The 21451-nt window shown below is 41.8% G+C and overlaps 1 protein-coding gene across 1 annotated transcript; it reads left to right on the top strand.

The window, feature by feature from the left end:
• Positions 1-393: 393 nt before the first annotated feature.
• Positions 394-18315, top strand: sec22c (SEC22 homolog C, vesicle trafficking protein). Its single transcript, XM_042308728.1, has 6 exons — positions 394-578; positions 8310-8521; positions 10771-10934; positions 14371-14550; positions 14661-14779; positions 16049-18315. The coding sequence occupies exons 2-6, from the start codon at positions 8340-8342 to the stop codon at positions 16313-16315; spliced, it is 912 nt and encodes a 303-aa protein (XP_042164662.1). The 5' UTR covers positions 394-578; positions 8310-8339; the 3' UTR covers positions 16316-18315.
• Positions 18316-21451: the final 3136 nt, after the last annotated feature.

Consider the following 21451-nt stretch of genomic DNA (forward strand, 5'->3'; position numbering starts at 1 on the left):
GCCAATGGACCACAGTGTATCAATGTGTCCTTATGGCAGAGGCTAGTTATCTTGCCATAGTTACATTTTTACTTTTTGAATTTTATACTTTTTTTACTTCTGATTTTTATGATTAACAACATGACAATGACTTTGAGAAACGAAAACGTTATTATTGAAATGGATCATAACTGGCACACAGATCGGTAGAAAAGGTAGCACTACACAACTGATTCAAATAATCAAAGCATGATGATGAGTTGGTCATTTAAATCAGCTGTGTACTGTTAGAGGGGACACAGGACCGAGTTTGGGAAACTCTGGGAAGTCCCAACCCTAACCGTAAAGTTTATTGAGCTACTGTTTCTTTAAAAAAAAAAAAAAGAAGCGCGGAACCCGGAAAGAGATTTGTTTTCATCTTTACCCATAATGCTTAGCAAAATATTAAGAAAGCTAGTGGGTCTTTCAAAGTATTGGACAACAGTCTACTTTAAATTACATGTACAGTAATTAGCAAAACACAACTAAAGTGTCTACTTTCATTCACATGTTGTATCACAACAATTTGAGATAAACAAAATGTACCGAAGAATGTTAAGGTAAGGTACACATAGTAGCTAGCTGCTAACGTTATTAGCCAGCCACGTCTGCAACAAGCAATGTTTATGTTCGCCACAGTGCGTTTATTTGTGTGATATGTATTCCTAAGATAATTATGGAGACCCGTGCATCTAAAGTCAATCACTCTGACTTGAAAGTCAGGCTTGCTGCTGAACACATTGCTACTTTTAGACTCATATTTCACTGGTTGTGGCAATGAAACGTGCATTCAGCCATCTAACTAGTGTAGCCATCTGTTTGCAGGAAGGGCGAACCTTCGCCTGGAGACCCGACGTTGAGTTGTATTGGATTCAACGTCGGGGCATAAATGAGCGTTTGGATCAGGAAAGTTTCCTCAGACGACCTCTACAAGCCAGAATGTTGACATACAATTATATTTTAATTTACCGGTTGTCGGTGCGGTAGGTCTTTTTGCAGATAAGATGTGACGGATCTCCTCGTTTCAGTCTTATGTAGCAACATTTGAAGTGGTGTTTTTTTTACATTGGATAAAAGTAGAGACTAGAAAATGGTATCATACACTGCAATTGAGGAACAATGGGAAAGCAATTATGCTTTGAAAGTTGATCAACTTGTAACCTCACTTTTGAGAAAATGGCCCCTGAATGTTTTGGTAAACCTATTGGAGAGCTCTTTGTCCACACCAGGGCTGTCCCATACAACAAAAAAAATCTTGGTCTATCGAAAGTCATCTGTTCATGCGACCAATCTATTTCTCTAATATTTTAAATGTATTTTCCATACATAGACACGCTCTATGTATTAGCGGTAAATGTACTAGTGATATGTAATGGGGAATTGATATAACTAACAATCAAATGTAAACAATTCGCACAATGAAGTTATGAAATAATAATGAATTTGCACAAATTGGCGGGAGAGTGCATTCTGGAGCGAGCAGTGCATTGTGCATCTGGGCTGGAGCGGAACAAAGTGGAAAATGTTAAGGGGTCTGAATACTTCCCGAATGTACTAATATATATATATATATATATATATATATATATATATATTATTTACTGCTCGACTAAAACCGTCTCGGTCCACCAACAGCCTAACAATCAACTAGTTGACTAATTGGGGTCAGCCCTATTCTACACGCATTCAGCATCGTTTACACCCTCTTATGAATTACACAGAAACCAAATGCTTGTGCGCCATCGTGCATGAATGTGTTTTGTCCCCCCACACGAAACGTGATCACGACACGCAGGTTAAAATATCAAAACAAACTGAACCAATAATATTAATTTGGGGACAGGTCGAAAAGCATTAAACATTTATGGCAATTTAGCTAGTTAACTTGCTAGCTAATTTGTCCTGTTTAGCTAGCTTGCTATTGCTAGCTAATTTGTCCTGGGATATAAACATTGAGTTGTTGTTTTACCTGAAATGCAAAAGGTCCTCTACTCCGCCAATTAATCCACACACAAAATGTTCAACTGAATTGTTACTAGTCATCTCTCTTCCTTCCAGGCTTTTTCTTCTCTTGACTTTATATTGCGATTGGCAACTTTCATAAATTAGGTGCAATTACCGCCACCGACCTTGTTTGTCTTTCAGTCACTCACGTGGGTATAACCAATGAGGAGATGGCACGTGGGCATCTGCTTCTATAAACCAATGAGGAGATGGCACGTGGGCATCTGCTTCTATAAACCAATGAGGAGATGGCACGTGGGTATCTGCTTCTATAAACCAATGAGGAGATTGGAGAGGCAGGACTTGCAGCGCATCTGCGTCACAAATAGAACTGACTTCAATTTTAGCCATTGGCATCACAGATGCTCGTTGGCACGTGCAATAATTGAATAATGTAGATTTGTAAATGTATTTTGCGATGCGAGCGGTGTAGTCGGCCTGTTAGCCCCACCCATCTCTTTAACATGTGATGCTAAACAGAGTAGGGTGGTGTACTAAACCAATTATTTCAAGACTGAAGGCTGCTTTATACCTTGTCTATTGACATGTCTGTTGTAGAGGTCGACTGATTTTAATAATCAATAGTGATTATTGGGGGACCAAAAAAAGCCAATTTTAAATATATATATATATTTCTTTTTATAATTAAAAAAAAATATATATATATTTGTTATAATGACAATTACAACAATACTGAATGAACACTTGTATTTTAATATAATACATAAATAAAATCTATTTAGTCTCAAATAAATAATGAAAACGTTCTATTTGGTTTAAATAAATAAAAAATTGCAATGTAAACAAGCTAATGTTTAAGTACCTTGCTCAGAACATGAGAACATATGAAAGCTGGTGGTTCAATATTCCCAGTTAAGAAGTTTTAGGTTAGTTATTGTAGGAATTATAACGCGTTGACTATTTCTCTCTATACCATCTGTATTTCATATACCTTTGACTATTGGATGTTCTTATAGGCACTTTAGTATTGCCAGCCTAATCTCAGGAGTTGATAGGCTTGAAGTCATAAATAGCGCTATACATCAAACATTGCTAAGAGCTGCTGGCAAACGCAGTAAAGTTTGAATGAACGTGTACGAGCCTGCTGCTGCCTACCACCACTAATGTGATATCTTAATCTGACTTTGGTGCTGGTCATGTTGTTCTTCAAGTCTCTGGTAAACACACACTATAGAAAATCAATGTTTATTTGTCACATGCACAGGATACAGAAGGTGAAATGGTTACTTGCATATTGGAGTCTTTTGTTTAGACATGCAGCTAGTTGCCTCCCGTGTGGCGCAGCGGTCTAAGGCACTGCGTCGATTTGTGCGTCGCTGTGTAACTCTGTTTTTGTTGCACTGCTTTACTTTTTCTTGGCCAGGTCGCAGTTGTCAATGAGAACTTGTTCTCAACTGGCTTATCTGGTTAAATAAAGGTGAAATAAATAAACAAAACTACAGTCCTGGGTTTTATCCCAGGCTGTGTCACAGCTGGCCGTGACCAGGAGACAATTGGTCCAGCGTTGTCCGGGATAGGGGAGGGTTTGGCCGGCCGGGATTTTCTTGTCTCATTGCAATCTGGCGACTCCTTATGGCGGGCTAGGAGCCTACAAGCTGACTTCCGTCGCGTATGTATGTACGAGATCCATGTTAAAAGTACGCAGAAATGAAAAGGGCATGCTTTTATTATATTATTATTATTTTTTAAAAATTTTAATAAAAACTAAATCCACTGAGTAAATCTAACATCCCGATTCTCGAACTTCAGCACACAGACATATGTTTTCTGCCCCTCGTCCTGTTTGTTGTGATGCTGAATTTGCCGACTGTCAGCTGTCAGGTAAACACATGGACAAATTCCTTTTTGACTCCGTGTGTTCTGGAAAGGTAAACACATTTGTTTCAAGCTAATGTTAGAGAACATTAGATGGACATTCAGTGGGTTCCAAAGGGCCAGCAGTTCACTCGCATTTGCTAGTGAAAGAAATTAAATGCAAATACGAAAAATAACTGGTCGCATTTGTGCAGTGAGATATGCATTTAATTCTGCTTCCCATTAGTTATATATTTCCCGTAACATTACAAGGATCACGCAACCTCAGACTGTAACTGTAATTATGATCCACGTCACAAAAAGCATTACAAAAGTATAATAAAAAATACATATAAACATCTTCGCATTAAATGGGAGTCGGGAGTTTAGAAGACTGAGCGATGGAAAATGAATGAGTGTCCGGTATTAGCTATAGAAGCAATGCTTCTAAAATGCCTTTGAACTAGATTTGAGATTTTATACATTTTGAAAATCTGAAATTATGTTTGCACTGCAAAGAAATACAATGGGCACCTTTTACATAGGCTGAAACACTAGTGAACAGTGTTCAGATTCCCTGTAGCCTACCGAACAGCGGTTAGATTCCTTTTGCGGTAGCACAAAAGCATTGTGTAGCCAGTTTGCGGTCTGTGTTGACATGATCGTTGTTGTTTTTTTATGTTTTCAAAATGATTTTTCTTTTAGTGTTGATTAGGAACCGTGTCTAAAAAGCCAACTGGCTAGCTAACTGTTAGCAGCTAACTCTTAGCCTACTACTACTGAGCTGATGCACCACCTAGTGACTGACAACTGGCTAGCTAACCGTTAGCCTACTACTACTGAGCTGATGTACCACCTAGTGACTGACAACTGGCTAGCAGCTAACCGTTAGCCTACTACTACTGAGCTGATGTACCACCTAGTGACTGACAACTGGCTAGCAGCTAACCGTTAGCCTACTACTACTGAGCTGATGTACCACCTAGTGACTGACAACTGGCTAGCAGCTAACCGTTAGCCTATTACTACTACTACTGAGCTGATGCACAACCTAGTGACTGACAACTGGCTAGCTAACTGTTAGCCTACTACTACTGAGCTGATGTACCACCTAGTGACTGACAACTGGCTAGCAGCTAACTGTTAGCAGCTAACTGTTAGCCTACTACTACTGAGCTGATGCACCACCTAGTGACTGACAACGGGCTAGCTAACTGTTAGCCTACTACTACTACTGAGCTGATGCACCACCTAGTGACTGACAACTGGCTAGCTAACTGTTAGCCTACTACTACTACTACTGAGCTGATGCACCACCTCTTGACTGACAACTGGCTAGCTAACTGTTAGCCTACTATTACTGAGCTGATACACCACCTAGTGACTGACAACTGGCTAGCTAACTGTTAGCCTACTACTACTGAGCTGATGCACCACCTAGTGACTGACAACTGGCTAGCAGCTAACCGTTAGCCTATTACTACTACTACTGAGCTGATGCACAACCTAGTGACTGACAACTGGCTAGCTAACTGTTAGCCTACTACTACTGAGCTGATGTACCACCTAGTGACTGACAACTGGCTAGCAGCTAACTGTTAGCAGCTAACTGTTAGCCTACTACTACTGAGCTGATGCACCACCTAGTGACTGACAACGGGCTAGCTAACTGTTAGCCTACTACTACTGAGCTGATGTACCACCTAGTGACTGACAACTGGCTAGCAGCTAACTGTTAGCAGCTAACTGTTAGCCTACTACTACTGAGCTGATGCACCACCTAGTGACTGACAACGGGCTAGCTAACTGTTAGCCTACTACTACTACTGAGCTGATGCACCACCTAGTGACTGACAACTGGCTAGCTAACTGTTAGCCTACTACTACTACTACTGAGCTGATGCACCACCTCTTGACTGACAACTGGCTAGCTAACTGTTAGCCTACTACTACTGAGCTGATGCACCACCTAGTGACTGACAACTGGCTAGCTAACTGTTAGCCTACTACTACTAAGCTGATGCACCACCTAGTGACTGACAACTGGCTAGCTAACTGTTAGCCTACTATTACTGAGCTGATGTACCACCTAGTGACTGACAACTGGCTAGCAGCTAACTCTTAGCCTACTACTACTGAGCTGATGCACCACCTAGTGACTGACAACGGGCTAGCTAACTGTTAGCCTACTATTACTGAGCTGATACACCACCTAGTGACTGACAACTGGCTAGCTAACTGTTAGCCTACTACTACTGAGTTGATGTACCACCTAGTGACTGACAACTGGCTAGCAGCTAACTGTTAGCCTACTACTACTGAGCTGATGTACCACCTAGTGACTGACAACGGGCTAGCTAACTGTTAGCCTACTATTACTGAGCTGATACACCACCTAGTGACTGACAACTGGCTAGCTAACTGTTAGCCTACTACTACTGAGCTGATGCACCACCTAGTGACTGACAACTGGCTAGCTAACTGTTAGACTACTACTACTGAGCTGATGCACCACCTAGTGACTGACAACGGGCTAGCTAACTGTTAGCCTACTATTACTGAGCTGATACACCACCTAGTGACTGACAACTGGCTAGCAGCTAACCGTTAGCCTACTACTACTGAGCTGATGTACCACCTAGTGACTGACAACTGGCTAGCAGCTAACTGTTAGCCTACTACTACTGAGCTGATGTACCACCTAGTGACTGACAACGGGCTAGCTAACTGTTAGCCTACTATTACTGAGCTGATACACCACCTAGTGACTGACAACTGGCTAGCTAACTGTTAGCCTACTACTACTGAGCTGATGCACCACCTAGTGACTGACAACTGGCTAGCTAACTGTTAGCCTACTACTACTGAGCTGATGCACCACCTAGTGACTGACAACGGGCTAGCTAACTGTTAGCCTACTATTACTGAGCTGATACACCACCTAGTGACTGACAACTGGCTAGCAGCTAACCGTTAGCCTATTACTACTGAGCTGATGTACCACCTAGTGACTGACAACTGGCTAGCTAACCGTTAGCCTACTACTACTGAGCTGATGTACCACCTAGTGACTGACAACTGGCTAGCAGCTAACCGTTAGCCTACTACTACTGAGCTGATGTACCACCTAATGACTGACAACTGGCTAGCAGCTAACCGTTAGTCTACTACTACTGAGCTGATGTACCACCTAGTGACTGACAACTGGCTAGCAGCTAACTGTTAGCCTACTACTACTGAGCTGATGTACCACCTAGTGACTGACAACTGGCTAGCAGCTAACCGTTAGCCTATTACTACTACTACTGAGCTGATGCACCACCTAGTGACTGACAACTGGCTAGCAGCTAACTGTTAGCCTACTACTACTGAGCTGATGTACCACCTAGTGACTGACAACTGGCTAGCAGCTAACCGTTAGCAGCTAACTCTTAGCCTACTACTACTGAGCTGATGTACCACCTAGTGACTGACAACTGGCCAGCAGCTAACCGTTAGCCTACTACTACTGAGCTGATGTACCACCTAGTGACTGACAACTGGCTAGCAGCTAACCGTTAGCCTATTACTACTGAGCTGATGTACCACCTAGTGACTGACAACTGGCTAGCAGCTAACTGTTAGCCTACTACTACTGAGCTGATGTACCACCTAGTGACTGACAACTGGCTAGCAGCTAACTGTTAGCCTACTACTACTGAGCTGATGTACCACCTAGTGACTGACAACTGGCTAGCAGCTAACCGTTAGCCTATTACTACTACTACTGAGCTGATTCACCACCATGGACTGACAACTGGCTAGCTAACTGTTAGCCTACTACTACTGAGCTGATGTACCACCTAGTGACTGACAACTGGCTAGCAGCTAACCGTTAGCAGCTAACTCTTAGCCTACTACTACTGAGCTGATGTACCACCTAGTGACTGACAACTGGATAGCAGCTAACTGTTAGCCTACTACTACTGAGCTGATGTACCACCTAGTGACTGACAACTGGCTAGCAGCTAACCGTTAGCCTACTACTACTGAGCTGATGTACCACCTAGTGACTGACAACTGGCTAGCAGCTAACTGTTAGCCTACTACTACTGAGCTGATGTACCACCTAGTGACTGACAACTGGCTAGCAGCTAACCGTTAGCCTACTACTACTGAGCTGATGTACCACCTAGTGACTGACAACTGGCTAGCAGCTAACTGTTAGCCTACTACTACTGAGCTGATGTACCACCTAGTGACTGACAACTGGCTAGCAGCTAACTGTTAGCCTACTACTACTGAGCGTTAGTTGGACAGATTTATGTAAGTCCCTCCATGTTTGGTTCCTAATGAATACACCCCTGACTGCGGTACTGACTTCATACCAGATGTGTCTCAGTTGTAATGGAGTCTCTGAGTCTCCTGTCCTGCCCTGTCCTCTGTATTTTGTATTGCGCTGTGCTAAATGTTTTCCTGTGTTGTCGTTGCAGGCTATGTGAACCCAGTGGCCTGTGTGGACCATGTCTCTGATCCTGTTTGCCCTGGTGGTGCGGGTCAGGGATGGTCTGCCTCTCTCAGCCTCCACTGACTTCCAACACAACCCAGAGCTGCAGGAGAGGAAGCAGCAGCTACGGACCATCTCCAAGGCCCTCAGCCTCTTCCCTGACAGAGGGGTGGTCAAGGGCCATGACCTCAATATATAGTAAGATATATCGTTTTTTATAGTATATACTATACCTGGTGTGTAAGTATAAATGTGTGTATATATCTATATGTAGAGATATGTCTATAGATACATATGTAAAGAGATATGTCTATAGATACATATGTAAAGAGATATGTCTATAGATACATATGTAAAGAGATATGTCTATAGATACATATGTAAAGAGATATGTCTATAGATACATATGTAAAGAGATATGTCTATAGATACATATGTAAAGAGATATGTCTATAGATACATATGTAAAGAGATATGTCTATAGATACATATGTAAAGAGATATGTCTATAGATACATATGTAAAGAGATATGTCTATAGATACATATGTAAAGAGATATGTCTATAGATACATATGTAAAGAGATATGTCTATAGATACATATGTAAAGAGATATGTCTATAGATACATATGTAAAGAGATATGTCTATAGATACATATGTAAAGAGATATGTCTATAGATACATATGTAAAGAGATATGTCTATAGATAGATAGATGTGTATATATACATATTAAGGACACACACACTTCAGAAAGTATTCACACCCCTTTAACTTTTACAACATTTTGTTACAACCTGAATTTAAAATTATTTATATTGAGATTTGTAGGTCACTGGCCTTCACACAATACCCCATAATGTCAGTGGAACTATGTTTTTACATTTTTGGGGGGCAATATTCAACCCCAATGTTATGGCAAGCCTCAATAAGTTCCGGAGTAAAAATATGCTTAATAAGTTGCATGGACTCACTTTGTGTGTAATAATAGTGTTTAACATGACTTTTGAATGACTATCTCACCTTTGTACTCCAGACAAACAATTATCTGTAATGTCCCTCATTGAATTACAAACAGATTTAACCACAAAGACCAGGGAGATTTTCCAATGCCCTTCAAATAAGGGCACCGATTGGGAGAATTGTTTATTTCAAAAAATTTTTTTAACCAGACATTGAATATCCCTTTGAGCATGGTGAAGTTATTATTTACACTTTGGATTGTGAATCGATACACCCAGTCACTACAGAGATAGACGTCCTTCCTAACTTCACAATGAGGCCAGTGGTGACTTTAAAACCGAGTTTAATAGCTGTGATGGGATAAAATGGAGGATGGATCAATATTTTGGTTACTCCACAATATTAACCTAATTGACAGAGTGAAAAGAAGGAAGCCTATACAGAATACAAATATTCCAAAACATGCATCCTGTTTGCAATAAGGCACTAAAGTAATACTGTAAAAAAAACATCTGGCAAATCCAATACAACACATTACTGAGTACCATCAAGACCTGAAATTAGATGTAGACATGATCAACAAACAGTTTGACGGAGCTTGAAGAATCTTGAAAAGGTTAATAGGTAAATGTTGCACAATCCATGTGTGGAAATGTCATCGACTTACCCACAAAGACTCACGGCTGTAGTTGCTACGAAAGGTGCTTCTACAAAGTATTGACGCAGGGGTGTGAATACTTATGTAAATTGGATTTCTGTATGAGTCAATACATGTTAGAATCACCTTTGGCAGTGATTTAAAGCTGCATTTCTGTGTAAGCCACACCTAGATTTGTACAATATTTGCACATTATTGTTAAAATGATTTAAGCTCTGGCAAGTTGGTAGATGATCATTGCTAGATAGCCATTTTTCAGTCCTGCCATAGATTTTAAAGCTGATTTCAGTCCAAACTTTAACTAGACCACTCAGGAACTTTCAACTACTCCAGTGTAGATTTGGCATTGTATTTTAGGTTATTGTCCTGCTGAAAGGTGAATAACATAACACGATGCAGCCACATGCTTGAAAATATCAAAAGTGGTACTCAGTGACGTGTGGGATTTCGGCTTTTAATTGTTAATGTCTAAAAACATAATTCCACGTTGACATTATGGTGTGTGTGTGTGTGTGTGTGTGTGGTCACTGGCCTACACACAATCTCAATGTAATCCATTTTAAATTCAGGCTGTAACACAAAATGTGTTTAAGTCTAGGGGTGTGAATACTTTCTGAAGGCACTGTACCTCAACAGAGAGTAATTGGAAAGAGAAAGTTGCGCAGGGAAGATTAGACGTTAAACAGAATTGGTTGAACAGATCAGAAACCAGTCTCCACATTTTGAAAGGATTCAGAAACTGTCCTGCTGCATACTGTGGGCAAGCTGTGCCCAGCTGTTTGTTCACTACCCCCCCCAACTCCCCTCCTTTCCTCCTCCCTCTAGTTTCCTCTCCAGTGAGGGCGTATCCTACATGAGCGTATGTAACGCCAGGCTCCCTGCAGCCATGGCCTTCTGTTTTCTAGAGGACCTGCGCTGGGAGTTCACAGCTCATATGGACAGCGCCAAGGTTGCCCTGGCAGCCAGGCCGTACCCCTTTCTGGAGTTCGGTATGTAGAAGAGGGAGAGGGGTGGTGGAGGGTTGAGAAGTGTGGAGGTATAGACAACCCTGTTCCTGTAGTACCACAGGACCCTAGAGCAGGGGTAGACAACCCTGTTCCTGTAGTACCACAGGACCCTAGAGCAGGGGTAGACAACCCTGTTCCTGTAGTACCACAGGACCCTAGAGCAGGGGTAGACAACCCTGTTCCTGTAGTACCACAGGACCCTAGAGCAGGGGTAGACAACCCTGTTCCTGTAGTACCACAGGACCCTAGAGCAGGGGTAGACAACCCTGTTCCTGGAGTACCACAGGACCCTAGAGCAGGGGTAGACAACCCTGTTCCTGTAGTACCACAGGACCCTAGAGCAGGGGTAGACAACCCTGTTCCTGTAGTACCACAGGACCCTAGAGCAGGGGTAGACAACCCTGTTCCTGGAGTACCACAGGACCCTAGAGCAGGGGTAGACAACCCTGTTCCTGGAGTACCACAGGACCCTAGAGCAGGGGTAGACAACCCTGTTCCTGGAGTGCTGCAGGTACTGCAGGATTTTGTTCCAACTAGGCACCACACCTGACCAACTGAGCTGTTTGATCAATTCAGGGATTGCCTAAGTTCAACACGTCTGGTCTTCCAGGTTAGATAAATCAAAACAAGGGTTGCCTACCCCTGGACAGGAGCCTTGGTGCTACAGTCCAGCAGGTAGCCTAGTGGTTAGAGCCTTGGTGTTCTAACTAACATTAATATGAATTGAACAGAGGTCATCTGAAGTTCATCAAAATATTTGATTTATCCCATGAGGCAGGCAGGAGTCCAGATACTTAAAAACGGCGTACAATATCATTGCTGCAGTAGCAGTATAATTAGAAGATATTATATTAGACAACAGCATAGTCTGGCTGTAGGAGCAGTATAATTAGAAGATATTATATTAGACAACAGCATAGTCTGGCTGTAGGAGCAGTATAATTAGAAGATATTATATTAGACAACAGCATAGTCTGGCTGTAGGAGCAGTATAATTAGAAGATATTATATTAGACAACAGCATAGTCTGGCTGTAGGAGCAGTAAAATTAGAAGATATTATATTATATTAGACAACAGCATAGTCTGGCTGTAGGAGCAGTAAAATTAGAAGATATTATATTATATTAGACAACAGCATAGTCTGGCTGTAGGAGCAGTAAAATTAGAAGATATTATATTATATTAGACAACAGCATAGTCTGGCTGTAGGAGCAGTAAAATTAGAAGATATTATATTATATTAGACAACAGCATAGTCTGGCTGTAGGAGCAGTAAAATTAGAAGATATTATATTATATTAGACAACAGCATAGTCTGGCTGTAGGAGCAGTATAATTAGAAGATATTATATTATATTAGACAACAGCATAGTCTGGCTGTAGGAGCAGTATAATTAGAATATATTATATTAGACAACAGCATAGTCTGGCTGCAGTAGCAGTATAATTAGAAGATATTATATTATACAGTGGGGCAAAAAAGTATTTAGTCAGCCACCAATTGTGCAAGTTCTCCTCCTTAAAAAGATGAGAGGCCTGTAATTTTCATCATAGGTCCACTTCAACTATGACAGACAAAATGAGAAAAGAAAATCCAGAAAATCACATTGTAGGATTTTTTATGAATTTATTTACAAATTATGGTGGGAAAAAAGTATTTGGTCAATAACAAAAGATTATCTCAATACTTTGTTATAAACCCTTTGTTGGCAATGACAGAGGTCAAACGTTTTCTGTAAGTCTAAACAAGGTTTTCACACACTGTTGCTGGTATTTTGGCCCATTCCTCCATGCAGATCTCCTCTAGAGCAGTGATGTTTTGGGGCTGTTGCTGGGCAACACGGACTTTCAACTCCCTCCAAAGATTTTCTATGGGGTTGAGATCTGGAGACTGGCTAGGCCATTCCAGGACCTTGAAATGCTTCTTACGAAGCCACTCCTTCGTTGCCCGGGCGGTGTGTTTGGGATCATTGTCATGCTGAAAGACCCAGCCACGTTTCATCTTCAATGCCCTTGCTGATGGAAGGAGGTTTTCACTCAAAATCTCACGATACCTGGCCCCATTCATGCTTTCCTTTACACGGATCAGTCGTCCTGGTCCCTTTGCAGAAAAACAGCCCCAAAGCATGATGTTTCCACCCCCATGCTTCACAGTAGGTATGGTGTTCTTTGGATGCAACTCAGAATTCTTTGTCCTCCAAACACGACGAGTTGAGTTTTTACCAAAAAGTTATATTTTGTCATATGGTAAGATGAAACCATTCTCCCAATCTTCTTCTGGATCATCCAAATGCTCTCTAGCAAACTTCAGACAGGCCTGGACATGTACTGGCTTAAGCAGGGGGACACGTCTGGCACTGCAGGATTTGAGTCCCTGGCGGCGTAGTGTGTCACTGATGGTAGGCTTTGTTACTTTGGTCCCAGCTCTCTGCAGGTCATTCACTAGGTCCCCCCGTGTGGTTCTGGGATTTTTGCTCACCGTTCTTGTGATAATTTTGCATGGATCTTGCGTGGAGCCCCAGATTGAGGGAGATTATCAGTGGTCTTGTATGTCTTCCATTTCCTAATAATTGCTCCCACAGTTGATTTCTTCAAACCAAGCTGCTTAGCTATTGCAGATTCAGTCTTCCCAGCCTGGTGCAGGTCTACAATTTTGTTTCTGGTGTCCTTTGACAGCTCTTTGGTCTTGGCCATAGTGGAGTTTGGAGTGTGACTGTTTGAGGTTGTGGACAGGTGTCTTCTATACTGATAACAAGTTCAAACAGGTGCCATTAATACAGGTAACGAGTGGAGGACAGAGGAGCCTCTTAAAGAAGTTACAGGTCTGTGAGAGCTAGAAATCTTGCTTGTTTGTAGGTGACCAAATACTTATTTTCCACCATAATTTGCAAATAAATTCATAAAAAATCCTACAATGTGATTTGCTGGATTTTTTTTCTCCTCATTTTGTCTGTCATAGTTGAAGTGTACCTATGATGAAAGTTACAGGCCTCTCATCTTTTTAAGTGGGAGAACTTGCACAATTGGTGGCTGACTAAATACTTTTTTGCCCCACTGTATAAGACAACAGCATAGCCTGGCTACAGTAGCAGTATAATTAGAATATATTATATTATATAAGACAACAGCATAGTCTGGCTGCAGTAGCAGTATAATTAGAATATATTATATTATATTAGACAACAGCATAGCCTGGCTGCAGCAGCAGTATAACTAGAAAGGTTAATATTCTATTCTATTAGACAACAGCATAGTCTGGCTGTAGGAGCAGTATAACTAGAATATATTATATTAGACAACAGCATAGCCTGGCTGCAGCAGCAGTATAACTAGAAGGGTTAATTTCATATTATATTAGACAACAGCATAGTCTGGCTGTAGGAGCAGTATAACTAGAAGATATTCTATTCTATTAGACAACAGCATAGCCTGGCTGCAGCAGCAGTATAACCAGAGGGGTGGTCCAGCGCTGGAGGTCACTCTGACCGAGGTACAGGAGGATCTGAAAAACCGCCCTTTGCAGATCCTCACTTTGGAGGAGGTGGAGTTTACCAACGGGTCAGCCAATGGCCACGCGGAACAATTTTCTGAATCCGGTAAGAATCCGAGGAGAAGGACCTTTGCCTCTAACCAGAGATCAATGTTGCACTGTTTTACTTCAGTTAAACGTTGCTTGATCCTGTGTTGTGTTGCATCGGTCCTCCAGGTCAGAACCAGAGGTTGGAGCCAGTGACCGCCCCAGGAATCCTCTCACTGGTCCTCAACATCATGTGTTCTTCTCTAAACCTCATCAGGGGAGTTCATCTCATAGAGTACACCTTCCAGGTACACTATTAAACATATAGGAGACACCTTCCAGGTACACTATTCTATTAAACATATAGGAGACACCTTCCAGGTACACTATTAAACATTTAGGAGACACCTTCCAGGTACACTATTAAACATATAGGAGACACCTTCCAGGTACACTATTCTATTAAACATATAGGAGACACCTTCCAGGTACACTATTAAACATTTAGGGGACACCTTCCAGGTACACTATTCTATTAAACATATAGGAGACACCTTCCAGGTACACTATTCTATTAAACATATAGGAGACACCTTCCAGGTACACTATTCTATTAAACATATAGGAGACACCTTCCAGGTACACTATTCTATTAAACATATAGGAGACACCTTCCAGGTACACTATTCTATTAAACATATAGGAGACACCTTCCAGGTACACTATTAAACATATAGGAGACACCTTCCAGGTACACTATTCTATTAAACATATAGGAGACACCTTCCAGGTACACTATTCTATTAAACATATAGGAGACACCTTCCAGGTACACTATTAAACATATAGGAGACACCTTCCAGGTACACTATTCTATTAAACATATAGGAGACACCTTCCAGGTACACTATTCTATTAAACATATAGGAGACACCTTCCAGGTACACTATTCTATTAAACATATAGGAGACACCTTCCAGGTACACTATTCTATTAAACATATAGGAGACACCTTCCAGGTACACTATTCTATTAAACATATAGGAGACACCTTCCAGGTACACTATTCTATTAAACATATAGGAGACACCTTCCAGGTACACTATTCTATTAAACATATAGGAGACACCTTCCAGGTACACTATTCTATTAAACATATAGGAGACACCTTCCAGGTACACTATTCTATTAAACATATAGGAGACACCTTCCAGGTACACTATTAAACATATAGGAGACACCTTCCAGGTACACTATTCTATTAAACATATAGGAGACACCTTCCAGGTACACTATTCTATTAAACATATAGGAGACACCTTCCAGGTACACTATTAAACATATAGGAGACACCTTCCAGGTACACTATTCTATTAAACATATAGGAGACACCTTCCAGGTACACTATTAAACATATAGGAGACACCTTCCAGGTACACTATTCTATTTAGCCATGTCTAATTCAACTTGGCTGATCATGTCTTATATTCTGACAATGTTGTAGTCCGCTCATAAAGGCCCACTGTCTGTCAATGTGAACACTGTTTTCTATGGTTCTTATGTCCTGTTTGCTACAGGATGATTATGAAGGAATCTGGAACGTGGTGGCGTTTCTGCTGGCGTTCCTGTGCTGTGTTGGTCAGTGTCACCTGTATCTGTTCCACTCTTCTCTGAAGAGGGTCAAGTCCCTGACACTGTTGAGTGTGGTTGTGGTCTGTAACTACTTCCTGTTTGGTCTGAGGAATGTCTGGCAGCTGCTGTTCCACCTGGCGGTGGCTGTCCTCGTCACCCTCCTCACCCTCAACCGGAAACTACACGACAGAACCAATGACTGTGGGGTCTGAAGGAGGGGGGACCATTTAGTGCGTAGCACCATCGCAGTAGGCCACGTACAGGCCGGTAGGGGAGGAAGAGGATCCAACCCAGACAGACGTCTCCTATCATGTCCAGTGGGATATAACATTGTTTTGTTTGTATAAGGATAATTTGTTGCTTTATTTCCATGTTTATTTGCACTGCGTGTACGTAGCGTCCCAGGCAGGTTTGAGGAGTAGTGGAGGCCCTAACCACGGGGGGGGGTGTTGGATGGTCCTCAAATCGTCTTTTAGAAATGAGTTCCAGATGAAGACAATAGTTTTGAACAAATTACTTGAATGATATGAATTTGTAATACTGACTGTCTAATTAAAGGGCATTCGTGTGACATTAGACTATAGCCAGTCAGACAGTAGGTCTACATTGGATGAGGTAATTGAGATTACATCATCAGTGACGTAAAGAACACTCACTGTCCAATCAGACCACTGCTGTAGCTCAGTAAGTGATAATCAACTACCAGTCTGATTCTCCAGGGTCTAAATGCAGCTAGTCTCACTAGAATAGGAAATGTACTGTGCTTTCAATTCAATTTGCTTCATTGCATTCTTTTGCATTCTGTAGAATTGACCAATCAAAATGTCTCACCAAAGTATTTTCTGTTGTTTATGCCGAAAGCTTCCCAAGCAGGAGGTGCTTGACATATCCCTCTAGTTTTACAACCACAACACTAGGTGTTATTCCTCTTCATGGTGGTCAGTATTGAGGAGTTAATATATATTTTTTAGATCATGGTTTTATACTTTACATGGCTAAGTAAGACATTATATTGATAATATAATACATCTAATTTGTTGTTCAAGAAGGCTGTTGGTAATAGTATGTTGCTTGGTAACAATGGTTGTAGTTTCATTTTTTTTCCTTATATCTAAAACATATGGAAATTATAAGTTAAAATGAATACAGAAACGTTTTATATTGTGTATTTAAAATAGATTTTGTAACACCGTAATAATGTAGTGACAGTGTATGTTGCTTTTTGTAGTCCTAAAACGATAGATCGATCGATTGATGCTTTTGGGGCTTCTGAGTGGCGCAGCGGTCTAAGGCACTGCATCGCAATGCTAGAGGCGTCACTACAGACCCTGGTTTGATTCCAGGCTGTATCACAACCGGCCGTGATTGGGAGACCCATAGGGCGGCGCACAATTGGCCCAGCGTCATCCGGGTTTGGCCGGTGGTAGGCTGTCATTGTAAATAAGAATTTGTTCTTAATTGACTTGCCTAGTTAAATAAATAAAAATATATAGATGTGATTTAGGCTCCTTCCAGTCTGTGATATTTCTCATGTCTAGTCTAAGGGCCCTGTTCATGTTTTTACAGCAATCTGGTAAATAAGAAATATAATTAATTTCAGCAGAATTTGAGCTGAAAAGACATATTTGGAAGAAACTATTTACCGCTTTTTCTATGATTGAGAGACAGTTTGAATACCAATTGTGAATTGAAGATTCATACCCGCTCTACTGAAATGAACAAATCTTGGTGATGTGTAGATATGTGTTCCTCAAGCACCTGAGCACTGGTAACGGAATGTCCAATCGTTTTATATCCAAGACCAGTGAGTTTGCACTACAGTTGGCTTGTTTAGTGTTAACTACTGAACTCATCTGGTTGAGGGAACAATGTGGGGGTTGCAGGAAGACCCCCCCCCCCAGGTAAAGCTGCTGTAACTGATAGACCAATATGTTGAATTAATTTTTTTGTATAATTGAGTTTTGTTCTGTGTAATGATGGCTGCTTTAATGTCAAGGAGTCCTTTACAGTTTCCTTAAATTGTCAATTGAAGTGGGGGAGAGAGCGTGTTAACGTTTCAGTCTACAAGGGGTAACATTCAGGCCCTCCTTTTCAAAGTGTTGGGTGTCTTTCATAACCGAAATTGATTCGAGATACCTGTATTAACACATGGTTTACCTATTGTGTGGTTTGTATTTTCTAAAGTAAAATAAACCCCAGTCTGAAAGGTGCAGTAATCTGTTTGACCAAATGAATGATGTTGATTGTTGCCATAAACGTTCTAGAGTATGATGACATTTCAAATCAAACCATGTTCAGATCCTGTCTTATTTATACACTGCAGTGCTTTGCTAAGAACAACATCCAGCATGTAGCGAACTGAAGAACACCTTTACCTCGTTTATCCAGCATGTAGCGAACTGCCTCATTCATCCAGCATGTAGCGAACTGAAGAACACCTTTACCTCGCCAGCATCATTTTACCTCGTTTATCCAGCATGAAGAACACCTTTAGCCAGCAACTGAAGAACACCTTTACCTCGTTTATCCAGCATGTAGCGAACTGCCTCATTCATCCAGCATGTAGCGAACTGCCTCATTCATCCAGCATGTAGCGAACTGCCTCATTCATCCAGCATGTAGCGAACTGCCTCATTCATCCAGCATGTAGCGAACTGCCTCATTCATCCAGCATGTAGCTAACAGAAGAACATGTTTACCTGATGTGTAATAGAGAATCTTGCATTCCAATTGGCACCATATTCCATATATAGTGCACTACTTTTGAGCAGGGCCTATAGGTCTTTGGTCCAAAGTAGTACACTATGAAGGGTATAGAGTGCCATTTGGGATTCAGACTTGAGTTCAATTGGAACAAACCACATTAACCACCAAAGATAAGGGGTGTACATTTTAAAATTAAATTGGGTTTGTTAATGTTTAGGAAAAAATCCCTAACCGAAATGTTTTTTTTAAACTACATATTTTTTCACAAAGGTAGTGCACTGGGCCTTTTTTTAAAATAGTTACAGTGGGGAGAGCAAATATTTGATACACTGCCGATTTTGCACGTTTCCTACTTACAAAGCATGTAGAGGTCTGTAATTTTTATCATAGGTACACTTCAACTGTGAGAGACTGAATCTAAAACAAAAATCCAGATAATCACATTGTATGATATTTAAGTAATTAATTTGCATTTTTTTGCATGAGAGAAATGTCTATGACTTGAGTCTTTAAAAAAAATTGGGCCTTCCTCTGACACCGACTAGACAATAGGTCCTGGATGTCAGGAAGCTTGGCCCCAGTGACGTACTGGTCCGTATGCACTACCCTCTGTGACGCTTTATGGTCAGATGCATAGCAGTTGCCAAACCAGGCAGTGATGCAACCGGTCAGGATGCTCTCGATGGTGCAGCTGTAGAACCTTTTGAGGATCTGGGGACCCATGGCAAATCTTTTCAGTCTCCTGAGGGGGAAAAAGCATTGTCGTGCCCTCTTCACGTAGGTCTAGGTGTGTTTGGACCTTGTTGGTGATGTGAACACCAAGGAACTTGAAACTCTCGACACTACAGCCCTGTCGATGTGAATGGTGGCGTGTTTGGCCCTCCTTATCCTGTAGTCCACGATCAGCTCCTTTGTCTTGCTCACATTGCGGGAGGAGTTGTTGTCCTGGTACCACACTGCCAGTTCTCTGACCTCCTCCCTATAGGCTGTCTCATCATTGTCAGTGATCAGTCCTACCACTGTTATGTCGTCAGCAAACTTAATGATGGTGTTGGAGTCGTGCTTGGCCACGCAGTCGTGGGTGAACAGGGAGTACAGGAGGGGACTAAGCATGCACCCCTGAGGGGCCTCAGTGTTGAGGATCAACAGGCAGATGTTTTGTTCTCTACCCTTACCACCTGGGGGCGGCTAGTCAGGAAGTCCAGGATCCAGTTGCAGAGGAAGGTGTTTAGTCCCAGGATCCTTAGTTTAGTGATGAGCTTTGAGGGCACTCTGGTGTTGAACTCTGAATTGTAGTTAATGCATTCTCATGTAGGTGTTCCTTTTGTCCAGGTGTGAAAGGGCTGTGTGGAGTGCAATAGAGATTGCATCATCTGTGGATCTGTTTGAGCGGTATGAAAATTGGAGTGGGTTTAGGGTTTCTGGGATAATGGTGTTAATGTGAGCCATGACCAGCATTTCAAAGACTCAGTCAGGGACATGTTGAAAATGAAGACACTTGATAGTTGGTCAGCACATGCCCGGAGCACATGTCTTGGTAATCCGTCTGGCTCAGCGGCCTTGTGAATGTTGACCTGTTTAAAGGTCTTACTCACGTTGGCTACGGAGAGCGTGATCACCCAGTCGTCTGGAGCAGCTGATGCGCTCATGCATGCCTCGGTGTTGCTTGCCTCGAAGCGAGCATAGAACTGATTTAGCTCGTCTGGTAGGCTTGTGTCACTGGGCAGCTTGCGTCTGTGATTTCCTTTGTGGTCTGTAATAGTTTGCAGACCCTGCCACATCCGACGTTGGATCCGGTGTAGTGCGATTCAATATCAGTCCTGTATTGGTGCTTTTTGCCTGTTAGATGGTTCGTCGGAGGGCATAGCAGGATTTCGTATAAGCTTCCAGGTTAGAGTCCCATACCTTGAAAGCGGCAGCTCTACCCTTTAGTGTTAATGTTGCCTGTAATCCATGGCTTCTGGTTGGGGTATGAACACTACTGTTCAAAAGTTTGGGGTCACTTAGAAATGTCCTTATTTTTGAAACGGGATGCTGGCCTTCTAGCCAGACTGGCCAATAAAAATAAAATATTTATATGGGCAAAAGAACAGACACTGGACAGAGGAACTCTGCCTAGAAGGCCAGCATCCCGGAATCGCCACTTCACTGTTGACGTTGAGACTGTTGTTTTGCAGTTAATATTTAATGAAGCTGCCAGTTGAGGACTTGAGGTGTCTGTTTCTCAAACCAGACACTATAATGTACTTGTCCTCTTGCTCAGTTGTGCACCAGGGCCTCCTACTCCTCTTTCAATTCTTGTTAGAGCCAGTTTGCGTTGTTCTGTGAAGGGAGTTGTACATGGCGTTGTACGAAATCTTCAGTTTCTTGGCAATTTCTCGCATGGAATAGCCTTCATTTATCAGGACAAGAATAGATTGACGAGTTTCAAAAGAAAGGTCTTTGTTTCTGGCCATTTTGAACTTGCAATCGAATCCACAAGTGCTGATGCTCCAGATACTCAACTAGTCTAAAGAAGGCCAGTTTTATTGCTCCTTTAAGCAGGACAACAGTTTTCAGCTGTGCTAAATAATGATCAATTTGCCTTTTAAAATTATAAACATGGATTAGCTAACACAATGTGCCATTGGAACACAGGAGTG

Source organism: Oncorhynchus tshawytscha, linkage group LG29 (assembly GCF_018296145.1).
Source record: "Oncorhynchus tshawytscha isolate Ot180627B linkage group LG29, Otsh_v2.0, whole genome shotgun sequence".
Lineage (NCBI taxonomy): Eukaryota > Metazoa > Chordata > Actinopteri > Salmoniformes > Salmonidae > Oncorhynchus > Oncorhynchus tshawytscha.